The sequence below is a fragment of the Pantherophis guttatus genome, chromosome 1 (genome assembly GCF_059756535.1).
Source record: "Pantherophis guttatus breed Tessera chromosome 1, ASM5975653v1, whole genome shotgun sequence".
Taxonomy (NCBI): Eukaryota; Metazoa; Chordata; class Lepidosauria; order Squamata; family Colubridae; genus Pantherophis; species Pantherophis guttatus.
In genome coordinates, this window is record NC_142063.1 from 15,611,506 (window position 1) to 15,625,740 (window position 14,235).

General features: G+C 42.5%; 1 protein-coding gene across 1 annotated transcript in view; it reads right to left on the minus strand.

Moving 5' to 3' along the window:
- COMP (cartilage oligomeric matrix protein) overlaps nucleotides 1–12,952 on the minus strand; it is a 47,104-nt gene extending 34,152 nt beyond the window's left edge. Inside the window, exons 1-3 of the mRNA XM_087876067.1 lie at nucleotides 12,828–12,952; nucleotides 6,674–6,759; nucleotides 1,240–1,291 (exon numbers count right to left, since the gene is read on the minus strand). Coding sequence (XP_087732193.1) covers nucleotides 1,240–1,291; nucleotides 6,674–6,759; nucleotides 12,828–12,903 — 214 coding nt within the window. The 5' untranslated portion in view covers nucleotides 12,904–12,952. The remainder of the gene's footprint in view (nucleotides 1–1,239; nucleotides 1,292–6,673; nucleotides 6,760–12,827) is intronic.
- Between the last annotated feature and the right edge of the window lie 1,283 nt (nucleotides 12,953–14,235).

A 14,235-nucleotide genomic window follows, 5' to 3' on the forward strand; every position in this document is an offset into this window, starting at 1 on the left:
AAAGGGAGTCAGGCTTTGATTGCACCATTGTGGCGGACATTTTGACTATTCTGACACACACACACTCTCAACCCCCCCCCCCCCGCAGCCTTTAAAGACACCAATTCTTAGCAGTAAGAAAGCCTGTAACTTCTGGTATTTTTGCTCATTCCTTCATTTTCAACCATTTACTCTTATCAGCGAGTGTAAGGCACCTTCTCATGTCTTCATGGCTGATTAGTGGGAGACAAACACTGTGATCCTAAATGGAAATGCCTCAGTCTTTGGCAGGGAGGAAATTGCAAAGAAGTTGGAGGGAGATTCTCTGATGCTTGCTTCCTCGTCTTCTGCAGATTACAATGAAAAGGATCCTCCCTCTGATTAGCAAATATCCTGCTCACTTAGACCCAGCCTGGTTCCAGATGCTGCTTACAGACGAAATGCCATTTATAGCATAGCCACAGCACATGTGGCTGTTGTTTTGCCCAGCAGCAAGAACCACCAGTCCTCAATGAGCCAAGCTCCTGCTACACAGATGTACTTTACATACTTTTAGATCTTTTAATATCATTTTAGATACTGCTGGAATATATTTCTTATATGTTTAAAGATAGTACAGTAACCCTCAACTTATGAGCACAATTGGTTCTCAGTTGTCTAATTATTGCAGGAAACATCCAAGTGATAATGGTCAGGACTGGGGGCCTGGTCAAGATAATGTATTTTATTTATTTATTTATTATTCAAACTTCTATACCGCCCTTCTCCTTTCGGACTCAGGGCGGTGAACAGCCAAAATAAAAACATTTATACATAAAGTTACAGTTAAAAATAGATTTAAAATAATTTAGATAAATTTGGCCCGTAGTTTAAAATTTATCAATTTAAAATCCGTATCAAATTTTAAAACCAACCATAAAATCAAGACAGACCGGCTAACTGAAAAAAATAAGTTTTTAGGGCCCGACGAAAAGTCCGGAGGTCGGAGATCACTCGTGTCTCTGGGGGTAGATTGTTCCAAAGGGTAGGTGCCACCACAGAGAAGGCTTTCCCCCTGGGGGTCGCCAGCCGGCATTGTCTGGCCAACGGCACCCTGAGGAGGCCCTGTGGGAGCGAACTGGCCGGTGGGAGGCTATTGGTGGCAGAAAGCGGTCCCGTAAGTACCCTGGCCCTAAACCAGGGTAATCTTTCTTCCTCCTTTTGTTTTTTAAAAAACTCAAAGCATGGCTTTTAGAATCAACACTTTTCAAGTGGACTTACCACAGGCATCACACTCCATCACGGTGTTCTTCAAAAAGATGATCTCTTTGACCTGTGGAAAATCATAATCGGAAAAAGCTCATAATTTAATTATTTATTTATTTTTATTTTATTTTATTACATTTCTATACCGCCCTTCTCCCGAAGGACTCAGGGCGGTGAACAGCCACAAGGTAAGACACATAAATACAAAAAATTAAAATAAATTAAAAACGAATTAAATAATTTGGCTGAATTTAAAATACCCCATAATTTAAAAACAAATTAAAATTTACATTTAAAAAAGGGGAGAAGATTTAGGCTTTAGTAACAGCAAAACTTGGTAGTATTTAGAATAAGAAAGTTTGTCCAAGTTTGTCACTCCACAATTAGTGTTAATCCTGCTTGATTGTTGTCTAATGTTATTCCAAGACAAGCAGAAAACAACACTTTAATCAAGGCACCATCAGAAGAAAACCAACACCCCACCAACACTAGCAGGGCAAACAACTGTATATAAACAAGAAACAAACTCTCTCCCTCCCTCATTCTGATGATGTTACCTAGTTGGGTGATGAAATGTCTAAGCAAAGAACTGAGCTCAGAGAGCACCAAAGACTCCACAGTTCAGCTCTGAGCTATAGATATTCTATTCTATTGCAGGGTTTTGAACATTTAAGCAGGATTAGACCTGGTCAGATGTTGGGTGGGAAATGTCCTGTGATTGACGTGCATTTCTCATGAACACCTGGAAAAGAGGTTGCTTAGACAAGCTAACATTTCCGGTTTCCTCTTGCAAGCTATGAGGTAACAGTCTTCCAGCTCTAACCCCAAACTGATCGTTATTTCCTCTTTTTGTTGTCGCAAACTGTCATAAATACACGCCAGCTGCTAAGCACCGAATTACAATCATGTGACCATGGAGACACTGCAACGGTCATCATCAGTCTGAAAACTGTTCATGTCACTTTTTTCCAGTGCTGTTGCAACTTCGAACAGTCATTAAATAGTCGTAAGTCAAGGATTTTGGATGGTCTCTTTGTTCAGTCCAACTGAAAGATTGAGGGACCCAGGGGAACGAAGGTGGTTTTGTGAGCATCCCTCTCATCTGGTGAAAATACAGACAGTTAGCTCTCTAGCAAATGTGTAAACGTTTCCCATACAATTTGGTTTTTTTTCTTTTTCAAAACCCTTAATCAAATCCAGACCTTGTTGGAGAGTGGAATAGAACAGAACTGAGCTCCTTGCTCCACTCCCAGTAGGGACACCGGAGAGGATAGAAGTGTCCTTTCTCAGGGGTGGGCTTCAAAGATTTTAGCAAGGGGTTCTCTGCCCGGTTGTTGGGTGGGCGTGGCCATGGTGGGCGTGGCTTAGTCGGCCTCCTGCATCATGGGTGGGAGACATTTTTGCCCTCCCCGGGCTCCAGAGGCTTTCCTCAAGCCTCCAGGAGGACAAAACAGCCTCCCCAGGCTCCAGAGGCCCTCTGGAGGCCGGAAACGCTAGGCCCATTTCTGGCCTTCTCGAACTTCCGGTAGGCCCGTTTTTCGCCCTCCCCGAGCCTCTGTGCGCACCCTGCACTTACCTGCATCCAAAACAGGCCACGTGGAGACTCCTGGGAGGGGTGGGGCACGGTGGCCAGGGCCAGCCAGGAGTGGGATTTGGGGGTTCTCTGAACATCACAGAATCTTAGCTAGAGGTTCTCCCAAACCCCTGCAAACCCCCAGCAGCCCAGCCGTGCCCTTACCTCCCTCCATGCCAAATGCGTTTGTTAAAAAGTTTAATTTTTTCAAAGACAGGAGATTACAGAACAAGTTAGTTAGTTAGAAGGGAAGGTGGGAATTGCATGCAAGCTTCCTTCTGTTGAAAAGAGCCTTGGTGGTGCAGCAGACTAAAGTACTGTTAAGTAGCACCAGCTGCCTGCAATTACTGCGAGTTCAAATCTCACCAGGCTCAAGGTTGACTCAGCCTTCCATCCTTCCGAGGTAGGTAAAATGAGGACCCGGATTCTGGGGGCAATAAGCTGACTTTGTATAAAAAAGAACACCGCTTAGGGGGGGCAAAAGCCCTATTAAGCAGGTATATACAAAAGTATGAACGGTATTGCTTAATGCATTGTAAGCCGCCCTGAGTCTCTGGAGAAGGGCGGCATATAAATTGAACCAATAAATAAATAAATAAATAAAAGAATGGAATTGTGTCATGGAAAAAGATCCGAAGATGTGGAGAGGCCTGACTTATAGAATCGCCCAGAGTCGGACACGACTGAATGAATAACATCATAATCATCCTCAATGGAAAAAGCAGGATAGGATGGGATGGAATGGGGATAAAGAAAGTTCAACATTCGGCTATCTACAGAAATCCTCCCAACCTCAGGTAGTCTGTTTCTGTGCTTGGAGGCTATACCATGCTAGACTGGCCTAACTCTCCCTTTTAAATTGGGTTTTAAATGTTTTACATAAATTGGATGTTTTTAAATTTGTTTTTGAGCCCAAATTATTTAATCTATTTTTAATAGCTTTTAACTTTTGTATGTTATTTGTATTTTTATCTTGGCTGTTCACCGCCCTGAGTCCCTTGGGAGTAGGGCGGTATATAAATATGATAAAATTAATTAATTAATTAATTAATTAATTAATAATAATAATTATTATTATTAATAATAATAATAATAATAATAATAATAATAACAACAACAACAACAACAACAACTTCTGTAAGTACGGGCCTGGTGGCTCAGCAGACTAATAGCATTGTGATTAACACCAGCTGTCTGCAATTACTGTAAGTTCGAATCTCGCCAAGGCTCAAGGTTGACTCAGCCTTCCATCCTTTCTAAGGTAGGTGAAATGAGGACCCAGTTTGTGGGGGCAATAAGCTGACTTTGTATAAATATACAAAAGTCTGAAGGCTATTGCTTAACGCATTGTAAGCCGCCCTGAGTCTCCGGAGAAGGGCGGCATATAAATCAAATTTAAAAAAAAAAAAAAGATGACTCTAAACTTCACAGTGTTTCTCAGTCTCAACGTTAAAAGACGTATGGATTTCAATTTCCAGAATTCCACAGCCAGCATGCTAACTAGGGAATTCTGTAAGTTGAAGTCCATGTGTCTTAAAGTTGAATTCGCTCATCTAGTAGTGATTTCCAATGAGGCTGACAGAAATGGCCTGGGCGCTGGGAATTGCAGTATGTGTGGGTGATTAGACAAGATCTCCCCAGTATCCTGTCTCCAGCGCTGCCTCTGGAATTCTCCCCAACTGCTACCCAGAACTGCTGCAGATTTTATGTAGGCCAAAGCAGGAGTGGAAGGCCGAAAGGGCAGGCCACCTCTCCACATCCATCCCCCCCACCACAGCCCCGCCAGCCCTTGTGCTGCTGCCCAGAGTTTGTCCTGGCACGGGGGTCTGCCCGTCTGTTTTTCCAGTTAGCTGGCAGGCAGAGGCCGCAGCCAAGAGCAGGAGGAAAAGAGGAATGTGGCATTGCATAAGAGGCAGGCAGACACAGCAGGACCAGAAAAGGTCAACAGCGGCCATCTGAATCCTTCAGGCAAATCCACGAGTAAGGCTTGAAGGCCGACAGTTGTCCGCCTTGGAATTTTCACCGTCAAAGGTAAACTGCTCCTGCCTGTGGGGGCTCCATTTAGTACATAGGGCTAAGAAACTTTACTTTCCCCCTCCCCGCTTTAGCCAGCTTCTGGAAGCCCAAGGGAGGGACTGTCTCCAGACACCCCTTTTCAGGAGCCCTTTGTACCTTCCCAGAAATTAAGCTTTTGATTTTTTTCCCCCAGCTTTTAGCTCTCTTATATCGCAGTTGGGTACTGCATAGCCTTGAGAAAAGGATGCATATTCGCACTCTGAACATTACAGGTAGTCCTTGGCTTATGATCACAACTGAGCCCAAAGTTTCCGTTGCTAAGCGAGACAGCTGTCAACCGAATGGTGCCCCATTTTACAACCTTTCTTGCCACAGTTGTTAAGTGGATCATGGCGGTTGTTTAGTTCGTATAACACGGTTGTTAAGCGAATCTGGCTTCCCCATTGACTTGGCTCGTCAGAAAGTCACAAAACTGCAACCATCCTAAATACGAATCAGTTGCCAAGCGTCTACATTTTGATGACCCATGGGGATGCAGCAACATCGTAAGTGTGAAAAAAGCTAATAAGTCACCTTTTTCAGTGCCATTGTAACTTTGAACAGTCACTAAATGAATGGTTTTAAGCAGTGGTGGGATTCAAATAATTTAACAACAGGTTCTCTGCCCTTATGACCAGCTGGGTAGGTGTGGCTCGGTGGTCATGTGACTGTGTGGGCATGGCCAACTCAACATCACTCACGTCGATGGGCGCTTCGCCTTAGCTGTTACAATGTAATAAGGGTTTAACCAGAGAGGCAGTTTCTGTAAGCAGGGCAAGGCTAGAAACACCACCAGAATGTTTCCTTCCTGCCTTCCTTACAGGATTAGCCCTGTAAAGTGGGAAAAAACACAAAATACGATTTCTTCCCACAACTGGGTTTCCGAACTGCTTAGAAAGTTAACAACCGGTTCCCCTGAATAGGTACGAACTGGCTGAATCCCACCACTGGTTTTAAGTCAAGGACTACCTTTATTCTGTGGAAAAATTCAGGCGGGGGAGGGCTTTTGTTTGATTTGCATAAGGACCATTGAGTGAAATTGCCACGCCATGTAAACGCTTGGCATTAGCCCATTTTCTGGGCCTTAGCCATGCAGAGATGTCTGCAGCGAGGGGTCAAAAAAGTCAAGATGGCAGCTCAACCATGCCATGAAACCCCCTGTCCTTTTTAATATCTGCTACAATGCACATATAAAAGGGCGGGGCTTCAGTCACATGATTTGGGCCGCCATTTTGATTTTTTTTTTTTTTTAATCTCTCTGGTGCCACCTTGAAGCACAAACCTCCCGAAAAGGACCAGAATTTATGCAACCTTCCTGGTCCCAAAAGGGTATGAGCCAAGATAAATTTTTAAATGAAGCTTTTTGCGTTTGGAAAAACATGCTACATTTGTTTAGCGCAGTGTTTCTCAACCGTGGCCACTTTCAACGGTCTGGATTTCAACTCCCAGAATTCCCCAGCCAGCTAATGCTAGTTGGGGAATTCTGGGAGTTGAAGTCCACACCGCTTAAAGTGGCCAAGGCTGAGAAAGGCTGAGTTTGGGCTAAAGTTTTCTTTTTGTAACATAATGACATTTGAATTATCTTATTTCATGTGTTAATCAGTCCTTCTTTTATGCAAACTCTGCAAGCCACTCGTTTCAACCCACAAGCTCAATGTTTTGCATGTGTGGCTGTTGCAATATTTCCCCCAAGTGAATTCCCAGCAAGCAATTTTAGAGGAGTGGGTTAATTTAAAAACTGTTTGGCATCTCTGTTTGGCTTTCGTTGCAACGAAAAATTAAGGTACTTGCAAAGAAAAGACCCATCTTCGTCCTTCTTACCTGCTGTTTTAGCAGTTCTCTGATTTCTCTCAGTGCCTTGCTGGTTTCCTTCATCTCCGTTAGCATCTGGGGCGAGAGGTCTCCTCCTAGAACAGAAGAGAAACACTAAATGGGTTAAAAAGCAGCTTTGGGAAGCTACGTGGCTCTTCTGGAGACTTCCCGCCACATTTCTGCATATTTTCATAGCCCGAAGGGTGGAATTTTATCTGTTGCAACCAATGTGGGCACTGGTTGGGGATGGCTGAAATTTCAGCATGGATCTTTTTTTTCTTGAGATCCTGCCTCAAAACCAGGACTTGATTTACAGGTGTTCTTCGATTTATGATCACAACTGGGGCCAGAATTTCCATTGCCTTGCAAGGTGGTTGTTAAGTGAGTTCACATCCCATTTATCAAGCTTTTTGCCATGATTGTTAAATGAACCACTGCAGTTGTTAAGAGAACCAAGCAGTCATTAAACGAATCCAGCTTCCCCCACTGACTTCGCTTGTCAGAAGCTGGCTAGGAACAGCCAAATTTTGATCACAGGACTGAGGGGATTCTGCTATGGTCATAAGTGTGAGGTCTGGTTGTAAGTTACTTTTTTCAGTGCTGTTGTAACTTCAGACGGTCGCTATATGAAGAAGGACCACCTGTAAAATGTTTAAAATCTCTGCTTAGAAATAGAACAGAATAATAGAGTTGGAAGGGACCTTGGAGGTCTTCTAGTCCAACCCCCTGTCCAGGCAGGAAACCCTTACACCACTTCAGACAAATGGTTATCCAACATCTTCTTCCATTCTCTTTTCTTCTTGAGGAATAAAACATTTAAAAGGGCTTAGATTGGGAAAATATCCATATTTGCCCAAGGTTTGCAAAATAATAATAATTAAGGTCAGTGTACCTTGGCTGATAGTTTTATGTGATTTAATTATCTGTGATTGAATTTGTAGCCCGTCTGTCTCTGAAGAGCAATATTTAAGTGTAGTTTACAAAAAAATTAAAATAAACGGAGATGTGTAGTTTTCCTTAATTAACCAAATTGGAAGTCAAGGCTGAGACTATATTAAGCAACTCTATTTAATTGAGTGCTAAATTTTCACCTCCATTATAAGCAGTGGTGAAATTCAATTTTTTTTTACTACCGGTTCTGTGGGTGTGGCTTTGTGGGCGTGGCAGGGGAAGGGATACTGCAAAATCTACATTCCCACCCCACTCCAGGGGAAGGGATACTGCAAAATCCCCATTCCCTCCCCACTCCTGGGGGAAGGATATTGCAAAATCTCCATTTCCACTCCATTCTGGGACCAGCCAGAGGTGATATTTGCCGGTTCTCTGAACTACTCAAAATTTCCACTACCGGTTCTCCAGAACCTGTCAGAACCTGCTGGATTTCACCCCTGATTATAAGAGTGCATTTGCACAACACCCCAAGCAGGGTTTCTCAGTCTTGGCCCCTTGAAGATGTGTAGACTTCAACTCTCAGAATTCCCCAGTCAGCATGGCTGACTGAGAAATTCTGGGAGTTGAGTCCACACATAATTAACCTTCAGTAATTTGCCTCTCTTCTCTATCTAGCTAGCTCATCTCTTTTCAAAGCCATTTCAAAGTCACCCAGGCTGTTACATCTAAAATGGGACTAGAATTCACAGTCTCCTGGTTTTTAGCCTAGTGCCTTAACCACTGGATGAGCAAATCAGCTGTCACCTTGCTGTCATTTTAGTTCTGCCTCTTTTCTGGCGCCACAATATCCTTTTTGAGATGCTCTTCACTCAGTGATCCTGTGTGGTTCCTACCTTTTTTTTTTCTTTCTTTTTCTTTTTATTATATTTATATACCGCCCCACTCCCGAAGGACTCAGGGCGGTGAACAGGCACAAAATAAAATACATAGATACAAAAGTTAGAAACATAATTAAAACCAGATTAAATAATTTAGCCCAAGACAATTAAAAATCCCAATAATTTAAAACAAATTAAAATTTCGATTTAAAAGAATTTTAAAACAGGGGAGAAAATTAGGCCAGGCTGGCTTGCTGGAATAGGAGGGTCTTAAGAGCACGGCGGAAAGTGCGCAGATCCGGGATCCTCCGTATCTCTGGGGGGAGCTCGTTCCAGATAGTGGGTGCCCCCACAGAGAAGGCCCTTCCCCTGGGGGCCGCCAGTCAACATTGTTTGGCTGACGGCACTCGGAGGAGCCCCTCTCTATGAGAGCGTACCGACCGGTACCTGCAATTCTGTGTGAAGGGGAGGCATGTATGCACACAACTACTTGCCGTATAAAAGCAATTTCAGCCCTAGTTAGATTTGGCAGCTTTGATCTTCCTGGCTTGCAAAGAAAATGGCTCAGGAATATCTTTCTCTTACATGCGGGTTCCTGTTAAGCCAAACACCTCCCTGTAAAAGCTGTAAAACGCATATTTGCTCTTCTGCTCCTGAAAAAAAAAGCGGTTTCTCTCAGCCTCAAAAATGCAGAGCGTCTCTTCCAGGTTACAAGGAGGCGATATTGGCTCCATTAAGGTATTTATATCCTGTCATTTCTCTGAAAGCAAAAGGCTGCTGTGGATACAGGGCAGCTCCTCATTTTATTCCCACAACAACCCTGTGAGAGAGGCTGAGCTGAGAGAGAAGGTGTTGACTCCCCCAAAGGTGCCAAGAAAGTTAACAAGCTGGTTACCACATTTACATGCAGGACTAAAAGTGCTGAGGTTCCCCATTATTCTGGTCCTTTGGTTAAAATAACAATTCGGAACCGTTTTACATCCCGCGATGATACCTTTAACACAGGGGTGGGCAAATGTGGCCCTTTTACAACCTGTGGACTTCAACTCCCAGAATTCCTGAGACAGCTTGGCTGTCTCAGGAATTCTGGGAGTTGAAGTCCACAGGTTGTAAAAGGGCCACATTTGCCCATCCCTGCTTTAACATCATCAAACTGCTTATCCCAGGTCCTGGGAAAAGTCTCAAAAAGTGGACAAAAATGCCAAATTCAGTTCAAATATCTGGCCAACTGTGCAAAGAACCATAACGATAACAGTAAAGAAAAATTGGTGGGAACATAGAGTTGGAAAAAATACTAAAAAGAAAAATTGATCAGGCTGAAATATTGAGGGATTTCCAAATACGAACTGATAAAAGTTTTGTCTCATAACACACCAGATTTAACTGCGGTTGAAAGGAAGACAGTGTGGATAATTAATGTGGCATTAGCAAGAGATGGTAGAACAGAAGATAAAGAATTAGAGACGATAGCAAAGTATCAAGATCTGAAAATCAAAATTGAAAGATGATGGCATAAACCAGCCGTGGTGGTCACAGTGCTTATCGGCACGCTTGGTCACATGCCAAAATTTAGAAAATATTAGAAACTGTGCACACTGACCAAATTTTCATTGGTAATTACAAAAGGCCCCACACTGCCTGGATCCTCACATAAACTGTGTTGATACTAGTTGTGTGGGAAGAACTGAATGCGTATGAAGGCCAGCTAAAGCACGAGTTGTGGTTTTACACTGCTGTGAACAGACGATAATATGGTTATTTAGCTTGCAGCTGCAGAAAATGGATTAATTCAGGAACATGCGTTATCCAGAAAGACCGGCCCATGGACCCTCGGGGAGTTTTTTCTTTTTTTCCAGGAATAAATTAAATCTGATATTGAAAAGCATCCTTAGAAAGAGTCAATAAAGAGTCAGGATCTTTATTTGCACAAGATGTTTCATCTGGTTCTGATCTAACCCACTTTGTCCAGGTTTGTGCCTCCATAAAAACTAACGTCTGAAGAAACTCAAGTTAGCAATAGGAAAAAATGGACACCGTAATGGTGCATTGCATTTACGAAACCAGTGTTTCTCAACTTGGGAACTTGAAGAAGTGCGTCCCAAAGGTGCTTTTTTTCAAGACTTTCTGCTTTTTCTTTTTTCTTTCTTTTTCTTTTTTTAAATTTGATTTATATGCCGCCCTTCTCCGGAGACTCCGGGCGGCTTACAATGTGCTAAGCAATAGCCTTCATCCTTTTGTATATTTATACAAAGTCAGCTTATTGCCCCCACAACTGGGTCCTCAACATTTGAAGATGTTTTGCTTCTCATCCAAGAAGCTTCTTCAGCTGATTTTGAAGTGCTTCTATAACTTGTGACACCCAACCACCCACACACACACAAAAAATCCATTAACCCTTCTAGCATTGATGATGTTACCCAGCTGAGTAATCCCAATGGTGCTTTTTCAAAAGGCAACTAGACTTCGCTTTTGCTTGAAGATATTTCACTTCTCATCCAAGAAGCTTCTTCAGTTCAGTTCAGATCGCTTCTTGGATGAGAAGCGAAACGTCTTCAAGGAAAAACAAAGGAAGTCCAGTTGCCTTTTGAAAAAGCACCTTTGGGACAACCATGACCTGGATGACTTGAGAATCTCCATAGACACTTGAAGAGGTGCATATTTTAAGCCCAGCCACCTTCTGGGAGTTGGTCCACACCTCTTAAAGTTCCTAAGGTTGAGAAACATTGTATAGGTAGTCATCAACTTATCTTCATTTGTTTAATGACTGTTCAAAGTTACAACGGCACTGAAGAAAGTGATTTATGACCAGGTCCTTGCTCTTATAACCATCAAAGCCTCTTCATGGTCACATGATCAAAATCCAGGTGCTTGGCAACTGGCATGCTCTTAACGACAGCGATGGCATCATGCGATCGCCATTTGCGACCTTCCCGGCCAGCTTCCGACAAGCAAAGTCAATGGGGGAAAGCCGGATTCTCTTAATGACTGCATGATTCACTTAACAACTGCAGGGATTTGCTTCACAGCTGTGGCAAAAAAAAAAAAGGCCATAAAATTGGATGTGGCTCATGTAACAACCATCTTGCTTAGCAACGGAAAGTCTGATCCCAATTGTGGTCCTAAGTCAAGGACTAACATGTACAACATGATCAGGATGGTATAAGGTCTTTGCCTTAAGCAAGGAGTTGGACTCGATGATCCACAAGGCCCCTTTCAACTCTGTTAATCTGAACCTTTTCTCTTTTCTCAATTTCCAAGAAACATTGCCACCAAACCTTGTAGCAAGGAGTTCCATGGTACATGGACTAAGATAAGGAAGATAGAATCAATTTTTTTTCTTTGCTTTTCATTTCTAAATTTCATTCAGTTCTTATTTCTGCCCAAATCTGGATTAATTTCCTAATTTTTTGTAGGTACGTGAGTTGTAAAGAGAGAGAAAAAAATTACTAGAATATGTAGTTGTATAAAATTACTAGCGATACTTACACTGTGGCACATAAGTTGTTCATTCGGTACATGCAATTAAATATTGTGTGACCATAAAGTATAACAAAAGTACACGATTGAAACTCAAAAAGTTTAACTTCAGAACACAACTCTCTGCATAAGGCTTCTGACAGACTTTGAAGAGCCAAATCATAAACGTAGATATCAGCGAGAGAAGCTACAGCGTAATCCTTTAAATATATTTACTTGCCAACTTAAAGCCTGTCTGTAAGACTTGGAATCAATAAAACGGCAACAGAATTTAATAAGAAAACAAGCAAATTAAAAAAAAAAAAAGACCAACCACCAGAAAGGACAGATCTATAATTCTCAGCCCGGAAATTTGAAATTGTTTTCTAAAAAGAGCCTTGATAGTACAGTGGTCTAAGCACCCTGTTATTAACACAGCTGCCTGCAATTACTTGCTGGTTCGAATTTCTCCAAGGCTCAAGGTTGACTCAGCCTTCCATCCTTTCTAAGGTAGGTGAAATGAGGACCCAGTTTGTGGGGGCAATAAGCTGACTTTGTATAAAATAGAACACCACATGGGGGGGGCGAAAGCCCTACTAAGCAGGTATATATCCACTGATGAAATACCCACAACTCCAGGAGGCAAGCTGTTCCATTGATTAATTGTCCTCACTGTCAAAAAATTTCTCCTTCGTTCCAGGTTGGATCTATAATTAAAGGATTTCTTCCCGTTATTTCTTGACTTGTCCTCTTGCTTTGGAAAATAATTTGATCCCCTCTTGTCCGTGACAATCTCTCAAGGACTGGACAGTTATGCCCCCACTAATCCTTCTCTTTGATACGAGCTAGACATACTTAACAAGGGGTTGGACTAGAAGACCTCCAAGGTCCCTTTTCCAGCTCTATGATTCTATGTTCTATAATCGAATTCTACTTACCTCTCCCACCAGGCATTTGACCTGATGCATAAGAGACGAAGGCCAGCACGCAAAGAAAAACTCCGGTGTCCCTCATTTTCAGAGCTTGTGAAACTGAAGGGTGGCCCTGTACCTTTTTAAATATTCTCTCCACCTCCCCCCCCCCTTTGCGCTTAAAAAAAAAAAATTGGAATTAGTAAACCTGAATAGTTCACCTCTGCTGCCCCCGTGAAGCGTTTTGTGGTTTGCTATTTATGAAGCCGCATTCCGCTCAACTGAAGTTTTCTCCCTTCTGATGTAGGAGACGTCATTTCTGGCTCTTGGGGGTTTTTTTGGGGGGGTGGGGGAGAAAAAGAGAAGACAGAGAATTTGTTAGAAAAATAAACAGAATGAGAAAAGCATTAGGAAAACGGCCTGCATTGATTACACAGTGCATGTACAGGGAAGAGGAGGGGAGGGGGAAGAATGATGTATGGCATTGCAATTCAATTCCAGACAGACATCAAGAAAAACTCTTTCTGAATTACAGCAGACTTTTTTGTTGTTTTTTTAAAAATATATAATGAAGTTTTTCCTCCATAGCAACCCACAGGACAATCTTTAGCATTTTCCTCCCCAAATAACCTCATTCGCTCTCTGCTCTTCGTAAGTTGTTTCGGGATGGGCTGAACAAAATAACAAGAGTGGGAAGGGACCCTGGAGGTCTTCTAGTCCAACCCTCTGCTCAGGCAGGAAACCCTATACTATACTATTTCAGACCAATAGTTGTCCAATCTCTTCTTCAAAACTTCCAGTGTTACAGTATCCACAACTCCTGGAGGCAAGTTGTTCCACTGATTAATTGTTCTAACTCAAGGAAATTTCTCCTTAGTTCTAGGTTGCTTCTCTCCTTGATTAGTTTCCATCCATTGCTTCTGGTCCTACCCTCAGGTGCTTTGGAGAATAAGCTGATTCCCTCTTCCTTGTGGCAGCCCTTTAAATATTGGAAGATTGTTATCATGTCATCCCTAGTCCTTCTTTTCATTAAACTAGACATACCCAGTTCCTGCAACCGTTCTTTATATGTTTTAGCCTCCAGTCCCCTAATCATCTTTGTTGCTCTTCTCTGCACTCTTTCTAGAGTCTCCACATCTTTTTTACATTGTGGTGACCAAAACTGGATGCAGTATTCCAAGTGTGGCCTTACCAAGGCATTGTAAAGTGATATTAACACTTCATTTATCTTGATTCTATCCCTCTGTTAATGCAGCCCAGAACTGTGTTGGCTTTTTTGGCAGCTGCCACACACTGCTGTCTCATATTTAAGTGATTGTCCACTAGGACTCCAAAATCCCTCTCACAGTTACTACTGTTGAGCGAGGTACCACATATACTGTACCTGTGCATTTTGTTTTTCTTGCCTAAATGTAGAACCTTACTTTTTTCACCA